Here is a 19,999-nt window from a genome sequence, read left to right on the forward strand (position 1 = left end):
TAGAAGATGAGATGTTAACAGGAGCAAACACCAAGGAGACCCATCAGTCCTCTGCTGTTTATTATTAGCTCTGGATATCAACCCTCCTGTTGGCTTCATTTACGCCACCAAAAAACAGGAAAAAAATCCAGAAATTCAGCAAAAAAATTCACCAAATTTATGGAAATGTGTAAAAACCTTCAGGAAGAAAATTCCAATAATTCCTTAAAAGTTTTATTTAAAAACAACAAAACAAAATCCCTCTAATTTGGCAGGAAAATTCTGTAAATATTTTCAAAAAATGAGTAAAAATCTACAAAAATCCTAAAATATCTAAAGTGATTCCATATTTATCAGTAAAACTTCTGATATTTTCTTTAAGAACATTCACATAAAAATCAACCAAAATCCAGAGAATTTACTGGATTTTGGTTGATTTTTATGTGAATGTTCTTTAGAAACATTTCTTCTTTTTCCACCAAAAAATGTTCAAAAATGTCCCAAAAATGTTCAAATGTGGACATCAGAAGTTTGACTGTGGAAATATTTATTATTTTCCACATTTTCAAACTTTAAAAGGACACGAGGGTTAAAATAGTGAAAGTCTAAAAGCATTTAATAAGGACACAGTCACAGATGATCCAACATTATTTTAAAGCTGTGTGTATTTTCCAGAAGCCTCAGGGTTTGATTGAAACTAAATGTGAGATCTGATCCATTCACCAGAAAACACAAAGTTTACTTCAGAATATTCCAGTAAAAATGAGCTGAAACATTTGGAGAAACTATCAGTAAAATCTGATGAACAGGGAAACTTCTAACATTCTGATTGGTGGAAATCAAATGTAAAATCCTTGAAGATCTGCTTCCAAAGGAATCTTTGATATTTGGTAGAATATTGAGGACAGAAATGGAAGGATTTCAGGATGGATTTATCCAGCAGATTCTTGATGTGTTTCACATGGATGGATGAAGAAAATCCAGCAGATTGACTGTGATGTGATTTGATGCTAAAAGGTGATGTGGTAAAATGAGTAGAGGAGGGGCTTTGAATGTCACTGATGGACAAACAATGAATGGTTCCATGAAATGACTTTAGAAAACAGGAACATTATCTGTGCTTTACCTTAGCGCCTCATCTTTGTCTCATTCTCTTTAACATGTCATTTCCATCCTTTAAATGATCCCATTTCCACATGCAGCTGTTCTTCTCCTGGAAAATGCTTTAGAAGCAGAACTTCAGTCCACACAAAGCTACAATGTGGAAGAACAGGAGGATTTGTACAGGAGGAAATGTGTCTTTGTGAAGGATTGGATGGAGAAAGGAACACATTGAATGGATGAAGATGTTCTAGTGATTTTCAAAGTAAACTGACTTCAGATTGCTGCTGGAAACAACATTCTCTGCTAATCAAAGCTGTTCCAGTGATCAAAGGAATGTTCCAGAATTCATGTGAACTCCTCATTCTAACACGCTGTTTATTGACAGAGAAACATTTTGACACGTTAAATGTTAGAACAACATTGTGAGATGATCAGGAACTAAAGAATGTTTTCCTCTTCCTGCTCAAAGAAAAGTTGGATCTCCAACATTTCCACAGACTGACTCTATCAAAGTCACAAGCAGATATTTGTCTTTTCCTTTCTGAGCTCAAATGAAAGAAGTTCATTTCTAAACTCTTTCTGATGTTTCTCCATGTAGAGAATGTTCCAGAAGGAGATTTCATGTGGAGAAGAACACATGCACATTGATGGAGAAGATGTGAACCTCCAGAACATCTGTTCTCCTCCTGAACTATTGTGAGGAGCTTTAGGGACACAATCATGAATGGTTGCTAACAAACAACGTTCAACCTGTCTGTGAATACAATTCTATCAAGTTTGCTCTCTTTATGCACAACAAACATCTGGAATTTATGTGGAATCCTAGAATGAGAACTGCTGAGTTTTAGACACACAGATGTAGATTTTTGAAGGCTGCTCTGAGTTTGAAACTTTTCTTTTCCTCCTTAATAAAACTGTTATGCTGCCCTTGCAGCGCGTGTTCTCATGTGCAGCTAGACAGCCAGCTAACATTTCAAAGTCTTCAAATAACCACACAGGGCTTGCTTTTCTGTGCTTTACTTGAGCTTGACTGATCAACAGTTTTCTCTTTTTTGTAAAACTGAAACAGACAACAGACACCAACAGAGAAAATAAAATAAATCAGTATATGAGCACTGACATATTCATGAACACACGTATTACACGTACTGAAGCCGATTGCTAACTCTGCGCTGAATGACACAGTTTAACTCCATAACGAATTATAACAACAGAAACTTATAACATGGCAGTCTTATTTGATGCTTATGTACACATTTTACTCACAGATAAATAATTTCCCAGGCAGAAGCGTGATAAAACATTAGCAACAAAGGTTAGCTGTGTCCGTTGCAGCTGTCAGCACTCTACCAGTGACGTAGCAACTTCAAAGATAGGTCAGAGCGGTGCGAGCGCTCACACCGCCATCATTTCTGACACCAAACCAAAACAGAGCGCTCATTCTGACGCGTTTTTTTAAAAACCCAACTGAAATCAATTTTCAACTAAATCACTTCACTTTAAAGACAGCACAGCTGTCAAATAGAAGTTCCTTCAGACTGTCTCAGATTCTCATGTTATAAACTGATGAACCCCTGAGAAGTTCATTTATTTCAAGCTGTCTGATTTGATTATTCTCTTTCTTTCTTTTCTGTTTCTCTTCTGCTTGGACCAGTGGAATTGTAGGACACAGTTGGTGCCTATTTGTTGTTCAATTATGCTTCATAAAAGATAAAACAACAAAAAACTTGGGGAGCCAAATATCCCAGAATGCATTTAGAGCAGCAGCAAAGAGCGAGGAGGAAACTTTCAGAGGAAACTCAAGTAATTTGGGAATCCTGCTGTTATTGTGACACTAAATGTAGTTTTCAGATGATCTGAGGTGAGAAAGTGGTTGTAAAAAGGTCCAATGTGTGGTGAGTTTGTCCAGATGAAGCTGATTAAAAATGAGCTCCAACGCTTTCAGAGATGTGAGGTCCAGGTTAGACAGCTCTGATGGACGCTCAGCCTCACTGTAGAGCTCCTTATCTGGACCAGACTTTACAATCTGCTGCTCTGACGCTTCTATAGCGCTTCAACAGGATATTAGGAGTTTCTGTGGATCCAACCGTCACACTTTGACCTCACACTTTATTTGGATTGTTCACAGAAAAATCACTTTGAAAGAAGTTCAAGTTCACAACTTTAGATTGTTCATGTTTTACTCGCTCACTGACTGTGATCATAAGAACAGATAGAAATTAAAACAGAGAAGATCATTTATTTACAAGTTTGGTTTCTGAGTCTTTTCACCACTAAAATATGGAGTTTTTCTTCTAGTCTTTGGAGTTCTTTATATCTGCTTTTAGGGATAAATTTAATGAAATAGAATTAAAAATGGAGACAAAAAGATCAAAATAAAAGCATCAGTTTTACTGCTTTACTAAAGATCTTTTTTCTGTTTTCATTTCTGCCGTGGAAGAGGATAAACGTTGATTATTCAACATGGAAAATTAAATTCCACTGATCAACAAATAAGCAAACAAACATGAAGATCAAAGTGTGTTATTAGTCATTTATTGAATAAAAAAGAAAGTTAGAATAGTTTAAAAGCCACAGGCAGAGCAAATAAAAGTGGAGAAAGACGTATTAAAATCATTGATCTTGTTCAGGAAAAATCAACCACTGCAATGAAAATAAAAACTAAGTTAGACATTGATTACAGCACAAGATCTGTTCAAAGAATTTAGAGCATGGAAGGGTTCAAATACAGCACAATGTGAGGAAAAGCTCCTTTAACGGCCAAACACAACATTTATAGAATGAAACAGGCTAAAAAATGTAGAATTTACAGAGTTCAATGTAATCTGGATAGTCCTGGTGGGTTTAAATTCTACTGGAATCATATCGATGCTGAAAACATTTTGATCCACAGATAGCTAGGGTTATGGGAGCTTTGATGGAAAAATACAATCTGATAGAATTTGTTGATGAAACCAGAAATTCAGAATCTGATGAAAAAAAACTGATGAAAAAACATTGAAGCACTTATTTATTGTAAAAATGAAAAATGGATCTATCAATAAGACATAAATGACAGAAGAGCACAGAATACTTTGGAAAGAGTGACACAGATGAAGGAAGTTCTCATTTCATCACTAGAACAGGACTTAAAGACTCACATCAGGATCAAGTGTGGCTGCACAAAAAGCTGATTTTCACTGGACAATAATGTGTGAAAGTCTGTCAGCAGTTTGGAGATTCACTGCTTCCTCTCTCATTTCACACTTTGTGCAGCTCAAATGCTTTTAGTTCCAGTGAGCGTCAGAGGAACACCACATCCTGATTTTCACTCTCAACATTTGACTGGAAAAAGACGCAAACACCACATTTGGCTCCTGGAAGAATCACAACTTCATCTTTGAAGAGGAACAAGTTTACAAGGAATCATTGAGAAGGATTTGACAAAGAAACACATTTAATCCATGAATGTGAAAACATGTTTGTGAGGGACAGAGTCATGGAGAGACTCAACCATCTGTTCAACACTGTTTCTGTACCAGGAGGAGACTCTGGAGACGAGACTCAGCACAGAGACACTGAGGAGGAACCAGAACTGGACCTGTAGACCCCAAATCCAGGATAGAGAGGTTCAGTGAATGTGGTGTTGAAGGTGTGGAGGAGGATCAGAGAGTCAGAGGAGACTCTGTAGAAGGACAGAGTTCCAGCAGGAACGTCCACATAAACTGAAACTCTGTGAGAGACTGAGGAGGAACTGATGGATGTTTGACTGTTATTGTGTCTGACAGAGTAACCATCATCATCAGAGCAGAACAGACTCCAGGACTGATCATTAGATCCAAACAGACAGTCATTACTGACTCCTTTCCTTCTGATTCCTCTGTAACTCACTGATATATCAACCTTTCCTCTCCACTCCACCTCCCAGTAACAGCGACCAGTCAGACCAGTTCTACACAGCAGCTGAGGATAACAGTAGTCAAACCTGTCTGGATGATCAGGATACCTCTGATCCTCCATCACTAATGTCACCTTCCTGTTGTTGTCAGACAGTTTGAGGTTTCTGTGTACTGTGTTTGTGTCGACTGTGAGTTGACAGGAATCTGATGGAGAGAACAAACACAACACAGCTGCAGTTATTGATGGATCATGTGATCAGTATTAAAGCTTTGATGATGACCTCAGAGATGTGACACTTTGAAGATGCTTGAATGTGCTGCTTTGTTTCCATCAATCCATTCAAACACACTTACACTTCCTCAGACCTGGTGTCAACCATGGGACTCCAGCAGGCGTCACCCTGAAAGGAGGAGGACGGTCAGAGCAGCAGAGACTCTTTCAGCAGCACACATGGACGTTACATGGCTCTCACACTGTTCCACTGATAAAGGACCAGAGCGTTCATAGAGGTGACATCATTCTCCCAGACTGATACAAACTTCACTGGCGCCATGACTGACTGTACAACTTTAAATCATTTTCTACAATTGTGCAGCAAAACAGAACTTTCTTCTTTTCTTTTTCCTCTTTTTCAGTGATATCACTCTATGCTAGCCCATTGCCTTAAATCCCTTTGGAACATCTCATTTAATGAACTAGAACATCAGGTTATAGGTGTCGCTGAGCTGCCTTTCCTTTTTGTGTGTGTGCCAGAATATACATAGCTAGAAGCTTAGAAAGCTTTTTGCTTTATTTCTTCTTTTTTATGTCTTTTTCACTTGTCTCACTCAATGCTAGGGGACTGAGGAATAATGTAAAGCGTAAAGCTTTATTTTTAATGTTAAACAGCTGAAAACTGATTTGGTTTTTCCAAGAATCACACTCACTTATTAAAGATGTAAACTTGTGTAAAAATCAGTGTGAAACGACATGTGGTGATGACATGGACAGAACATTCTGCTGGGGGATCTTGTTTAAAGGGGAGTTTTCCTGGAAAATTGATGCACTCTGTGACAGTCAAGCTCATTTGATTTGTTTAATAGTAGACTGGAATGGCAAAGCAATGATTATTGTTCATTTGTACGCTTATAATTCTACATCAGAAAAGGATAAACTTATTCATACATTAGACTGTAAACTTGCAGCTCTAACTCAGACATTCCCTGAGGCTTACTTCATTGTAGGAGGTGATTTTAATGTGCTCATGAATGAGGTGATGATAGATGGCCTCCAGCTAAATGCTCACAGCCAAATGTTCACTTCAACTCTTTCATTGACAAGTATGATTGATGTGATGTATGGAGAGAGAAGTTTCCAAATACTTGGAGGAATAAAAATGGCTCCAGACAGTCTGGCCTGGATTACTGGCTGCTCTCTAAATCACTTTCTAAAGACAATATTCCAATCAATGTCCTACCCCCCCCATTAACTGACCATAGAGCCATCCTTAGATATTTACATCTCCTTCCAGGAATGGTTGACACCAAGCAATTCTCTGATTGGAAGATGAAGAGCTCTTTATTGAGGCATGACAATGTCAAACATCAACTTAGTACAATTATTCACTTTTATTGGTTAAATGCTCTGAAGGAAGGAAATGATGGAAAAAATTGGGAACTCCTTAATTTAGAAATGGGTGGATTTTTAAGAAGATCTGGAAGTGAGTTAGCCAAATGTAGACGCCAAAATGAGGAGAAAGTAATCACAGATATAATGTCCTTGGCTAGCATTGCACCAGAAAATCTCTGACATGATGAAAAATGAAAATGAATTGAACTTCTAAACACTTTAGATGATATATAGAAGGTTAAAGCAGAGGCTGCTTTTGGTAGATCCAGACTGAAGTGGCTTGAACACGGTGAACAAATGACTTCCTGTTTCTTTAAAACCCCTGAAGCTTCACGGGCCCGTATTCGGGCCGAAAATGGCCGGCTGAAGTTTAACGGCAAAAGCATTTTTAGCTTCAAACGGGACGATAGAAACACTATACATCCATGGAAAGCTTAGAGTCTCATGAATCCGCCGGTATAAACCACTTTCAGATGTGATTACCACAGCGGGTAATATAAACACATTTCTAAAACAAACAATAAAAGTTTAAAGGGGCATAAAGGGCATAACTTACGTTTCGATGGTCTTTTACCGGTCAACGATGAAAATAATCCACAAAAACCGGCCATAATCCAAGAGTAGTCATCCAGACAATACTAGCAAGTATCATATTTTGTCCAAAACATGTCTAGAAATAAGTAAATAATCCACAAATAGCTCGGCTCCGTGCGCGTCCACGTGGCGCATGGTGGCGCTGCGCGTTCCATAATTCACTGCATTTTTATCCATAATTTTATGAAGCTTTCTGTAATCCTCACGATCTCGGTCAGAAAACGGCGACTGAAGCCTCTGCTTTCGATCCCAACCGCATTTCAACCAATCAAGTGACTCATCGCTGCCTCCGAACCCGGAACAGCCAGCCGTTGCCGAGACCGATGGATCTGCTGACTCTCATCTCTCCACTAAATTCTGAGCAAAATGACGCCGGAGGAAACGTTTGACTGACAGGGCATGTAGCCAATGAGCTGCTGAATAGCCGAGAGGCGGGTTTTAGCGGCTCTGTGTGACTTTTCACACCTCCGGCTCTCCTGCTGCGGCTGCTTTTCTCTGTCTCCGTCTGAGCCTCTGATTCAGATCAAGATCCACACTGAAGCTTGTCTGAAGTGATTTTTTTTAGTTCTTTATGAGTTTTTGGAGTGAAAATAGTGTGAAAAAGGGCCAATAAACGACCATATACCATTTTTTCACAGGGTGTACATAGGGTGTCCAAAATTGACATAATTGGGCATATTAGTACAAAAACATGTGTGAAACACTCATTTCTTGTAGTTTTGCTCTGAAATTTTGTCCTGAACTATGTAAGACCCCAGGCTGTTGCCATGTTGTGTTTCAAGCTGTCACAGTGCTGCCACACTAATTTTCAGGTGTTTTATTAGGGAAAAAATTTAGGCGAGAATAAAATTCTTCCTAATTCAGTGTGTTCCAACATAAATAACTCTGTGTCAGTAGCACCTAGAGTAATTTTTACTGCACTGGGTGACAATGCAGGTTGTCAGCTTTCAAAGGAGACCCCAGCCATGCCTGTACTCCAAACAGTTCAAGAACAGCATTCAATTTACTTTCTGTACATCTTCAGTTGAAATTTCAGGGGAAAATTGACCGCAGCTTAAAGGGTTAAAGTGGAAAAAACTCATGCTTAGTACAATGCCATGTCTCAACTGAACATTGATGGAGTTGTGACTGAAAGTAAGAGCAGTATTTCTGAGTTTTGCTCTCTTTATAAAACAAAGTCTGACAAAGATGCAATGGATAGACTGTTTAATGTGTTGATTTTACAAACTCTATAACGGAGGAAGAGCGGTTGATGTGTGACACCCCTCTCACACAACAACAAGTATTAGATGCAACGATGCAACTTCAGAGTAATAAGTCACCTGGAGTTGATGGATTGTTTCAGAATTCTAGATAGATTTTGCTGAACTTTTGGCCCCATTTCTGTTCAAAGTTTTCTGAAGGTATTAGTAAAGGGACTCTTCCAGCAAGTATGACACAAGGCTGGATGACTTTAATTCCTAAACCAAAAAAGGAGCCTCTCTTCATTGATAACTGGAGACCAGTTTCATTATTGAACAATGACTCTAAAGTTCTTGCTCTTGTTTTTGCTAAAAGATGTAAAAATGCTCTTAACTCTATTATTGATGAGAATCAGTCTGGGTTTATGAGTAACAGGCATATTTTCAATAACATGAGGCTAGTTTTAGACCTCATAGACGATGCTGACCTTATTAGGGATGACAGTTTCATTTTAGTTGGAGACTTTCACAAAGCCTTTGATACAGTTGAACACTCCTTTATGTTTTCTGCTCTTAACAGCTTTGGTTTTGGGCCATACTTTTGCAGTGTGATGAAAACATTCTATGCTGGCGCCAATAGCTCGGTAAAACTGAGTAATGGCACAACTCAGAGATTTTGTTTGGAAAGAGGGCTAAGACAGGGCTGCCCTGTCTCAGTTTACCTCTTCCTGGTTGTTGCTCAAATCTTTTGTCATTTTGTCAAATTCTGTCAGTTGGAAGGCATCTCTATTGCTGCTAGAAGCAGACTTTGAAGTCAGTTGGCTGATGATACAGCCTTGTTTTTAAAGAATGCCCTACAGATAAAGCCTGCAATTAATGCAATCCACATGTTTTCTAAAGCATCAGGTTTGGACTTAAACCTAAATAAGTGTGAGCTATTCGCTCTCTAAAGTTCTGATTTAACCTCAATTGATGATATACGAGTAAAGAGTAAGGTTAACTATTTAGGGATTACTGGAACTAAAAATCAGTGAGAGAGATGCCATCTCAACTTTGAGCCAAGGATTAAAAAGGTGCAGAATAAATGGAAGCTTTGGCTACAAAGAGACTTATCACTTAAAGGTGAACTCTTCTGTCAAAAGCTGAGGGAATTTCCAGACTTGTGTATGCCGCCTCCTCACTGGCACTGGACTGTAAAACTGTCACATTTATTGATAAGATGCTTGTTCATTTTCTGTGGAAAAACCGGACACACTAGATCAGAAAATCTGGAATTCTGAACAACTACAAAAATGGAGGCCTCCACTTTGTTGATTTTTCAATTCTAAACAATGTTCTGAAGATCAAATGGTTCAAATCTTTCTTAAAAATGATGCATCTTTATAGAACTTTATTCCTAAATGTGTATTTCATCAAACTGGAGGACTCCCTTTTCTGTTGGTTTGTAGCTACCAAATAAACAAGATTCCCCTAAAATGATCCAGTTTTCACAAACAGGTTTTGTTGTCGTGGAAAACGGCCTACAAGCACAATTTCTCTCCACATGGGTATTATCTCTGGAATAATGGAGATATACTGCATCAAAATAAAAGCATCTTTCTCAATCGCTGCTTTAACAACAAAATGGACTTCGTCTCACAGCTTCTGACCCCTAGTGGCCATTTTATGAATGACACTGAATTCTGTGAAAAGTCTCCATTCCCTTCAACACTTGAAGAGTTTCCAAAGGTCATTAGCTCCATTCCAGCTGCTGTTGTGACTCTGTGCACTGCCTCCTCTCTTGCAGCAGATATACATGTTGTTAATCCATGTGACACTTATTGTGGCTAAATATGCTTTGGGACGGCAAAGAACAGCAACAGAGCTATACGTGCACTGTTCCAAAGAGAAACGACAACAAAACCTGATGTTATCCATGACTGGAACTCTTTTATTAATAATATCTCTGGTCTCAGGTTTGGCTTTTACCTCACAAGTTCATGTTGAACAAAGTTAGGGACATTTATGTTAAAATCTTACATAAAATCTGTCCATAAAACATTCTATGACTAAGTTCAAACGTGATATAGATGTAAGATGTTCTTTTTGCTCTGAACAGCCAGAAACAGTTCCACATTTTTATTATTGTAGTTACAGCAGAAAAATGTGGAAGGAAATTTAAAAATTTGTTCAGAAAGACTAAATCTGCAGATTGATTTGTTCTACAAACATCATTTTTGGAGTTTATGCACAGGATGGATATGAAAAAGACAAGGCCTTTATCATCAATCTCATATTAATATTAGTAAAATTTCACATTCATAAAGAAAAATTCAGTCATCAAAAGCCTAATTATCTTGTCTTCCATAAAGAATTTGAATATTATTTAAAGTCAATAAATAAATATCTGATAACCAGAAAGCAATAAAAACTGTTTACATTTGTAAAAAATTTAATTTTCCATAAATGTTTGAATTTGCTCAGCTGTTTTTTTTTGTGTTTTTTTTTTTAGTATCCTTTCTTTTCTTTCTTCTCTTCGTTTCTTCCTTCAAAGTGATTTTTGTTAACTCTGTCACTGTATGTTTCAATATCATGTTGATGTTGGATGTTACCTGTGACTTTTTGAAATTAAAAAAAAAGAAAAAAGTTCACCCTGCTTCCTGTCTTTGAGCTAAGCTAGGCTAACAGTTTCCTCTCGGTCATGGTGCATAGCTGAGCTAACAGTGTTCTTCTGCTTCCACTCTTTTTTGTGAGCGAGGCTGATAGTTTAGTGAGAGTGTCTGTCTGTCTGTACCTCAGAGTGTCTGTCTGTCTGTACCTCAGAGTGTCTGTCTGTCTGTACCTCAGAGTGTCTGTCTGTCTGTACCTCAGAGTGTCTGTCTGTCTGTACCTCAGAGTTTCCAGTCTACAGTGTGGATCCTCCACGTTAGCTCTCAGCATCTTCTCTCCTGAGTCTCCTGGATGGTTGTAGCTCAGGTCCAGCTCTCTCAGATTTGAGGTCTTCAAGCTCAGAGCTGAGGCCAGAGAAGCACAGCCTTCCTCTGTGACCAGACAGCCTGACAGCCTGCACACACAAAACAACACAAACCTGATGGACAACACTTGGATGGATGTTTCTCTCTCTCTTTTCTTCTTTGTCTTTCAGATACATTTTGCTGCACATTTCATGCGTCTCAAGCAAATCAACAATCTCAGCAATGATTAGTGGGATTTAATCATGTCAAAAATAAACCCTGACAAAGTCCTGCACAGGTTCAGTAAAAGCTCATTTGATGAATCCCATCAGCAGAAATGATTGTACTCAGGTTAGCTGTTTATCCACTGATAGAAATCACATCAGTTTCAAAGTGTGAGTCCTGACCTGAGAGCTTCCAGTTTACAGTGTGGACTCTCCAGTCCAGCAGAAAGACTCTCCACTCCTGAATCCTGCAGGTTGTTGTTAGTCAGGTCCAGCTCTGTCACACTGGAGGACTGGGAGCTGAGGACTGAGGACAGAGCTCCACAGCTTCTCTCTGACAGATTACAGCCACTCAGTCTGAAGAGATAAAGAGAAGAAAAGAAGTAAAACATTAAGTTCAGTATTTTCTGTCCTGTTGAAAAGACAGCAGTGAATTTAACAACAAATACATCCCACTATGTCCAGAATACAGCAGCACTGAGGACAGTCCTCTGAAATATTTTTTTAAATTATTTATTTTCAAATATACAGAACCAACCCCAACAGATACCCCTTTCTTCCCACCCCTCTACCACAAAGCAGGTTAGGAAAGGAAAAAACAGACAAACAAAAAGGTAGAAGGGAAAAACAACAACAATAACAAAAAAAAAACATCAGTACTCAGACACATTTTTGTGGACATCTATAACTGTGATCACATTTTTAAAATAATATAGAGATAAATAGACAAAGACAATCAACATAACTGAGGTGTCATGAGGGTCCTCCACATTGTGTAATGTGATCAAGAAACGGTTGCCATATCTGATGGAATCTATCTGGTTTCCCAGCAATCTCAAATCGAATCTTCTCTAAATGCAATGTACTCGAAAACTCTGTGAGCCAAGCTTCAAAACTAGGAGACATCTCCTTGTTCCATACTTTGACAATCATCTTCTTAGCTATGACCACTCCATACTGAATTGACAGAACCTTCCAGTGACTAAAAGCCTCAAGTTGTTTGGTTCTGGTTCTGTGATGCAGGTTCCAGGTTTTTCAGTTCCTGTAGTGGAAGAGGCCTCATTAAGAGAAACTAGAGCTAAAGGTCAGTAACACAACTGATCTGAGTCATACAAATACAGAAAACCTCCCACCTCAGCTGTTCTGCTCATCATGAATAAAAACACATTTTAAATGGTCATCAGTTGAACAGGTTGATGAGTCCTGACCTGAGAGCTTCCAGTTTACAGTGTGGACTCTCCAGTCCAGCAGAAAGACTCTCCACTCCTGAATCCTGCAGGTTGTTGTTAGTCAGGTCCAGCTCTGTCACACTGGAGGACTGGGAGCTGAGGACTGAGGACAGAGCTCCACAGCTTCTCTCTGACAGATTACAGCCACTCAGTCTGAAGAGACAAAAAGCACATTATACTGATGAAACAGCAGCAAAATGAAAAAGGATCTTCAGTCTCCAACTACTTACACAACTTTCTTGGAGGCTTTGACCACTGGCAGCAGCCTCAGAAGAACCTCCTCTGAAGCAGAGTATTTCTTCAGGTCAAACACGTCCAGATGTTCTTCTGATGACCGTAAGATGAAGCCCAGAGCTGACCACTGAGCAGGAGACAGTTTATCTGTGGACAGACGTCCTGATCTCAGGGACTGTTGGATCTCCTCCACTAGAGAAACATCCTGCAGTTCACTCAGACAGTGGAACAGATTGATGCTTCTCTCTGCAGACACATCCTCACTGATCTTCTTCTTGATGTACTCCACTGTTTTCTGATTGGTCTGTGAGCTACTTCCTGTCTGTGTCAGCAGGCCTCGTAGGAGATTCTGATTGGTCGGCAGTGACAGACCCAGGAGGAAGCGCAGGAACAAGTCCAGGTGTCCGTTTGGACTCTGTAAGGCCTCGTCCACAGCTCTCTGGTACAAAGCTGTTGGATCAACTTTCTCTCTGAACAGTTTAGACCAACAGAACGTTGTTTGTTCTTCTTCCAGCAGGTTGATTCCAGATTTGATGAAGGTCTGATGGACATGAAGAGCAGCCAGAAACTCCTGAACACTCAGATGGACGAAGCTGAACATCTTGTCTTCCTGTTTCCGTCTTCGCTCTTCTTTGAAGATCTCTGTGAACACTCCTGAGTACACTGAGGCTTCACTCACATCGATGCCACTTTCTCTCAGATCTTTTTCATAGAAGATCAGGTTTACCTTTTGCAGCTGTTCAAAAGCCAGTTTAGCTAATGACTTTATGTACTGCTTGCACTTCTTTGGACCGTATTTTTTTTTTGTGTGATCAATCTGAAATCTTAGAAACTCTGTGTACATCTCAGTCAGGGTTCTGGGCAGATCTCCTCCCTCTCTGCTTCTCAGCAGCTCCTCCAGAACTGTAGCAGTGATCCAGCAGAACACTGGGATGTGGCACATGATGTGGAGGCTTCGTGACTTCTTCATGTGGGAGATGATGCTGCTGGCCTGCTTCTTCTTTCTTAATCTCTTCCTGAAGTACTTCTCCTTCTGTGGGTCGGTGAACCCTCTGACCTCTGTTGTGATGTTGACGAGGTTTTGAGGGATCAGATTGGCTGCTGCAGGTCTTGTGGTTATCCAGAGGCGAGCTGAGCGCAACAGGTTTCCTCTGATAAGTTCCCTCAGCAGGACTTCGATTTTAGTTGACTTTGTGACATCCACAGAGGGAATGTCGTCGACCTGAAAGTCCAGATGAAGGCGATTCTCATCCAGTCCATCAAACACAAACAGCAGTTTGAATCTGCTCTGCTTGTAGCTGCTGTTTCCTGATGACTGCAGAGCTGTAAAGATGTAATTCAGAGCCTCCACTGTGACGTCTTTTGTTTCTGGGATACAGAAATGAACGAGCTCTGCCAAACCAAACTCTTTTCCCTGCAGTGAATTCAGAGCACGGAAAGTGAATGGGAAATAAGATGCACGTCTTGATTGGTTCTTTCTTCAGCCCAGTCCAACACAAACTTGTGCACGAGGAATGTTTTTCCAATCCCTGCAATCCCATTGGTCAGCACTGTTCTGATGGGTATGTCTTTTCCAGAAGGATGCTTGAAAATGTCTCTGGGTTGGATCGGTGTCTCTGTGTCTAATGGCTTCCACACCTTGTCAATCTGTAGGACCTCATGCTGTGTGTTGACGTGCACGTCCCGGCCAGCTGTGATGTACAGCTCTGTGTAGATATCAACCAGAAGCTGCTCATCTACTGCCCACCCCTCTGTTGTAACCTTAAACATGTGCTTGAAGTTTGACTGAAGCTTCTGTTGGTAATATGTGATGGGACGTGGTTCTGGTACTGGAGCAGTCTGATCTGTGTCAAACATGAAGGGAACAGCGTGAGGTGTGTGTCTACAGAAACCTCTGCTGCTGTTCAAAAAAGTAAACACAAGCAACTATGAAGAGGCTGAAATTTTAATTAATCACCTATAGCTTCTGATGGTAATAAAAAGTTGGCCAACTGCGTGTGAGATGTTTCTGAACTTATTCCTGAGGGTTTCATCCTCACCTAGACACAAAATGCAGGAACTTATCCTGATCATTTGGTGAAAAGTGACTGAAAAAACTGACTGAAAGGGCAACTCAGCTAAAGGGCTACCCAGATGGTTAACTATGGAGGCAGTCAGAAGGTAGATGGGTTCCCTAAAGTCCAGATTAAAGTGTTCTTAGAATTCCTATTAGGGCAAGACCATTTCATCAATATAACCTAAAAACAGAGATCTGGACCAGCAGACTTGTTCTGGGCTCACTGGGGACCTTATCAGTACACTACCGGTCAAAACTTTTAGAACACACAATTTTTCCAGTTTTTCATTGAAATTCAAGTAGTTCAAGTCCAATGAGTAGCTTGAAACAGTACAAAGGTAAGTGGTGAACTGCCAGAGGTTAAAAAAAAAAAAAAGGTAAGGTTACCCAAAACTGAAAAGTAATGGACATTTCAGAATTATACAAAAAACTCTTTTTCGGGGAACAGAAATGGTGTAACAACTTAAAGCTGTTCTGCAGCAATGGAGGTTGATCAAGGCTTGAAAGTTGGAGCTACCAAATCCTACAGGAGTCCCAACTTTTCTAGATTCCTTCTAATCCTCTGTCTGCATAAAAGCAGTGTTGGAACACACCATGGAACTCTCCAGAACATTATTAGAACAGTACTGTACTGCAGAAAGTAGTGTGTTGCTACAAAAAAGGAGAGGAAAAGGTAATTAACAATAGAAGAAAGACAGACCATCAGAACACTTAAAATGTCGGTCTTTCCTACAGAGAAACTGAAGACAGTCAAGGTGTGAGTGAGTAAAGTTTTCTTCACCATCAAAAGCCTCTCAGAAATTAGCTTAAAATGGACACCAGTTTAGAAAACTGGATTTGAGGATCACCAGCCATAAAACTGACCGTTCTGCTACAGCTACACTACAACCTGCTGCCTCATACAATTCCATAGACAACCACTGTTCTGTGTTGTACAAAACAACCTGCTTAAACTCTGCTTCCATTTCAGGCATGAGGAACTGCTGCCATCTTTCTTTACAGACCAAAGAATCCATCAGTTTTACCTTCAGTCTGAGGAAGAGGAGGCTGAGTTTGAGAGGAGGAAGGTTCTCTGTTCTCTGAAGGTTCTCCAACATCACTGACAGGCACTGACAGACAGACAGAGATCACATGTTATATTCTCTACTGTTTACTGCTTTCATTTATTTCAGCTACAACAGACTTAAAAGGGATTTTATGTTGACATTTATTGATGAGTTTATGGTGTTGATTAACTCTGGTTTTCTGACACCAAACTGCTCCTTCAAAGTAAAACCTGATGTTACTCTGACATTAGTCTGCCATATAGACCCATTTACTGTTGGTAAATAAAGAGGGCTGCGCGCGCACCCTGGCAACAGAAGTATGCCGGCTAGCAGTGGCTTGTCAAGCCATGCCGGTGCATTATCAGTAAAAGATCGCGAAAAATACTTTAAAAAAAACTCACTTTAACAAATGGCAAGAGGCTCCCACATCCCTGTACACTTACCAAATGGGACTATGACGTTAGTAAGTGGCCCGATATTCAGTGGCCTGATATTTATTTATATTTAGTTGAAAAACCTAGCATGTACACTAGAGAGAAGCTGCGAGCATACAAATCTATAGAGGCCTATGATTATGCACTTTATACAAGGACACTGACAAAGAGTTTTGTGTTTTCATGTCTGAAATCCTACCCAGCCAAAGGCAAGGGCAGACGACTACGATGTATGAGGCATGTATGATCATCAACAAAGTGGAGAACTACATACACACAGCAAACTGTACCTGTACGGCGGCGACTCAAACCGCTTTATTGTTCATGTCCCCCTATCACAACAGTCGACAGGGCTTTTATTCGTGGCTCTAATCGTGTGGGAACCGACAGCTCGTCAGTATATTTTGCGCTGATTTCACTTTATTTGCCACAACACACACGTGCATTGTTGATGGTATCCTCCTTCCAATCCACTCGCTTGATAGCCTGGAGCCACAGCCGCCTTCGATTGCTCTGAAACGGCCGAGAGCCTATTAGCATGCGGGAGAACTTATGTCCCTCTTGAGTATTTCGGTTCCTACAACCAAAAACACAAGAACTGTATGATGCCGACAGTTCAGCGTTAGCTTTTAGTTTTGCCGTGTGGTGCGAATAATGCCAGATAAATGATATGAAGCGTTACTTCTGTTGCCATGATGCGCACGCAGCTTGTTGATGACGTAGGCTCTGAAGGGGTCTATCCAGACCATTCTGAAGAACAGAGTGTTCTGGCTTCACCTCATCATCATCCTGCTATAGAGGGAAGAAGGTCTGTCTTTTTAAAGCAGCCACAGTCATCCAGGGTGGAGCTAAGCCCAGGATGCAGCAACAGTGTCCCCTTAAATAGTCAGCCAACATGGCTGCCTTATTGCTCCATCCAAACCTCTGAAGACTTGACATTTTCAGTGTGGTAGGTCACTGGGAGGTTGTTGATGGTTTAAAACTATAACATCATGTTACATAGTACTACATACTAACATGTCAGATGGTACACACAGAAAAAGATGGAGTATGTTCCAGTACATATTATGTTAAATGTAGTATGTCAGAAATACCCAGATGTCCTACAGCATTCAAACTGATTTTGTAGAATGAAAACTAACACATTTTTCTGGCTGTTCTGACCCACATTCTATGAACAGTCACAGCTCTTAACAGTGTGTAGTGGAAATAGAAATAAGTTTGAGCTGCTGAGACTCACAGTCAGATGACACCACATTACTACAGACTGGGACAGTCACAGTTTAAGGCTCCATATTATCAAGTAGGATGTTCTAATTGTATGCAGGACACAGTGAATACTTTGTGTAGGATGTATTTAACTTAAAGGTTTGTGATTTGGAATGCAGCTGCTTCATCAACATGTCTCTGTCCTTACTGAGAGCTGATTGGTCAGCAGAACCTGAACTGTATCAGACTGTAGCAGAACCATCATGCATCTTTCTGACTGTAATGATATCATGTTGTTCTTGTCTTGTGACTGACCTTCTGATCCTGAGCTGCTGGCAGAAAACCTCTCCAGCAGATCTGTCCTGTTGATCTTCTTTAAAATCACTCTGGTCACCTGCACAGCTCTCTGAGGTTCATAAGTCTGTACCATCACATCCACAGTGTTACGCCTGTCTAGTGTCTGTAGTCGGCTCTTTTTGATGGCTTCGAGGCCTGGAACAATGTTGGACTCCTGCAGGGACCACTGGAAATCAGACAGCTCCTCATCATTCAGATCATCCAGGATGTTTTTGAGGATCTGTTTAGTCATGGTGTCTCCCTGATAAAGTCAAAGAAAATGTCAGCAGTTAATGAACAGTTGTGTTGTTGGTGTGGTGGAGGCTGTTGTGTAGCAGCAGGACTGCAGTTAATCCTACAAGACAATAAAAGTTTAGACCTCATAAACCAGGAGTTTATTTGGCTGCCATCTTGGTTCATCATTAATGCAGAACGATGATCCATCACAAAATGACAAAAATGAGACTCAAAATTACAAAAATGATTTAAAAAAAAGAGAGACAAATTCAGACCCCAAGCTAGAACAATTTTTAAAAAAGCCTTCCAAAATTGCAAAAATTATACAAATTAAAACAGAAAACAACATAAACAAGACAGAAAACTCCTAAAATGAGACAAATGTAGATAGTAAATGGTGAAAGAAATGAAAGCGTGCAGAGGTCAGACAGAGACCATCTCTGGTCCAGCTGGTCCTCAGGGATTAATATTACTTTAGTTTGATATATCTGAGGAAGAATAAGGGCTGCACAGTAGTGCAGTGGTTAGCCCTTTCGCCTTGCAGCAAGAAGATCCCCGGTTCAAATCCCGGCCTGGGATCTTTCTGCATGGAGTTTGCATGTTCTCCCTGTGCATGCGTGGGTTTTCTCCGGGTACTCCAGCTTCCTCCCACAGTCCAAAAACATGCTGAGGTTAATTGGTTACTCTAAATTGTCCGTAGGTGTGATTGTGTGTCTGTATATGTAGCCCTGTGACAGACTGGTGACCTGTCCAGGGTGTCCCCTGCCTTCACCAGAGTCAGCTGGGATAGACTCCAGCACCCCCCATGACCCTAGTGAGGATAAAGCGGTGGATAGAGAATGGATGGATGAGGAAGAATAATGACCTTCTAGGACTAAATAGAGTTCATCTTTTCATTTTCAGATCATAAGTAGACCTTTAATTCTTCACAATATCCAGACATTGGAATTCTGGAGTGAAACATGGAAGAAACGTCCCAAATAAAGAGGCTGAATCCTAAAAGCTGCTGGTGGTCGTATTCAGCTCTGTAGATCCATATCGTCTTTATGCTGCTCTGACTTTGATCACTAATGGAAGTCATGAGTGTGGATGGACATCCTTGTTCCACTTCTGTTTGATCACAAACATTTGCTCCACACAATGTTCTAGTTCTACGTGTGTTGATGAAAAATCCATCGTTCAAAGCATTTCCATCCTACAGCTGTTGAACTGAAGTTCTGCTGATAAAAACAACTCATGTTTAGAACAACTTTAGAACTGGCTGGCAAACACAAATAATATTTACTGATAGAACACATTGATTTGGTTTTAGGGAAAAAAAGACACTGATTAAATGTTTTAATTGTGTCACAACAACGCTGATTTTGAGTTAAAATACGACGAATGATTCAATCCATTTGATGTTCTATAGATATATAAAAGATAAAAACCAGTTTAAAGTGTCTTTTACTTTTTATTTTTATAATTAAAGAATAATCTACCTCAGAAACCAACTATAACATAAATCACATAAACAGTGACATTACAGTCACTACGTTTAAGTTAAAGATTTAATTTAATGAATTATTGTATTTTACAAATTTCTATTCTCAAGCAGCCCACTAAATTAATAACTAAAATTTTGTGCTACGTAATGATCTTTTAGTTTTATTTTAAAGTTTTCAATATTCCCCGTTTTTGAGAAACTCCGGATGTTATCGCTCGCTCCCAACAAAA

General features: G+C 39.9%; 2 protein-coding genes across 11 annotated transcripts in view; both read right to left on the reverse strand.

Moving 5' to 3' along the window:
- Window positions 1-3,602: 3,602 nt before the first annotated feature.
- The window catches only part of LOC127537215 (NACHT, LRR and PYD domains-containing protein 12-like), a 58,574-nt gene continuing 42,177 nt past the window's right edge, over window positions 3,603-19,999 (reverse strand). Inside the window, exons 3-7 of one of the 9 annotated variants that reach the window (XM_051959312.1) lie at window positions 12,711-12,884; window positions 11,686-11,859; window positions 11,215-11,388; window positions 5,316-5,362; window positions 3,603-5,165 (exon numbers count right to left, since the gene is read on the reverse strand). In XM_051959312.1, the coding sequence (XP_051815272.1) occupies window positions 4,627-5,165; window positions 5,316-5,362; window positions 11,215-11,388; window positions 11,686-11,859; window positions 12,711-12,884 (1,108 nt within the window). In that variant the 3' untranslated portion in view covers window positions 3,603-4,626. The remainder of the gene's footprint in view (window positions 5,166-5,315; window positions 5,363-11,214; window positions 11,389-11,685; window positions 11,860-12,710; window positions 12,885-19,999) is intronic. The other 8 variants (XM_051959318.1, XM_051959316.1, XM_051959317.1 and 5 more) reach the window with 8 other exon arrangements.
- LOC127537217 (NACHT, LRR and PYD domains-containing protein 3) lies at window positions 13,765-18,325 on the reverse strand. Of its 2 annotated transcripts, XM_051959322.1 has the most exons (3): window positions 18,026-18,325; window positions 16,047-16,130; window positions 13,765-14,809 (listed from the first exon to the last, which is right to left on the reverse strand). In XM_051959322.1, exons 1-3 carry the CDS (start codon window positions 18,297-18,299, stop codon window positions 14,391-14,393), a joined length of 777 nt encoding a protein of 258 aa, XP_051815282.1. In that variant the 5' UTR covers window positions 18,300-18,325; the 3' UTR covers window positions 13,765-14,390. The 2 variants fall into 2 exon arrangements, with proteins under 2 accessions (XP_051815282.1, XP_051815283.1); XM_051959323.1 differs by lacking the exon at window positions 13,765-14,809 and having other exon boundaries at window positions 15,997-16,130.

This window comes from Acanthochromis polyacanthus, chromosome 14, assembly GCF_021347895.1.
Source record: "Acanthochromis polyacanthus isolate Apoly-LR-REF ecotype Palm Island chromosome 14, KAUST_Apoly_ChrSc, whole genome shotgun sequence".
In the NCBI taxonomy this organism is placed as follows: Eukaryota; Metazoa; Chordata; class Actinopteri; family Pomacentridae; genus Acanthochromis; species Acanthochromis polyacanthus.

Coding starts and splice junctions, on each gene's coding strand:
- LOC127537217 (XM_051959322.1), bottom strand. CDS start 18,299: ATGACTAAACAGATCCTCAAAAACATCCTGGATGATCTGAATGATGAG. Junction 16,131..18,025: donor CAGCAGCTCAGGATCAGAAG/GTCAGTCACAAG, acceptor TCTGTCTGTCAG/TGCCTGTCAGTGATGTTGGA. Junction 14,810..16,046: donor TCCTCTTCCTCAGACTGAAG/GTAAAACTGATG, acceptor TGTTTGACACAG/ATCAGACTGCTCCAGTACCA.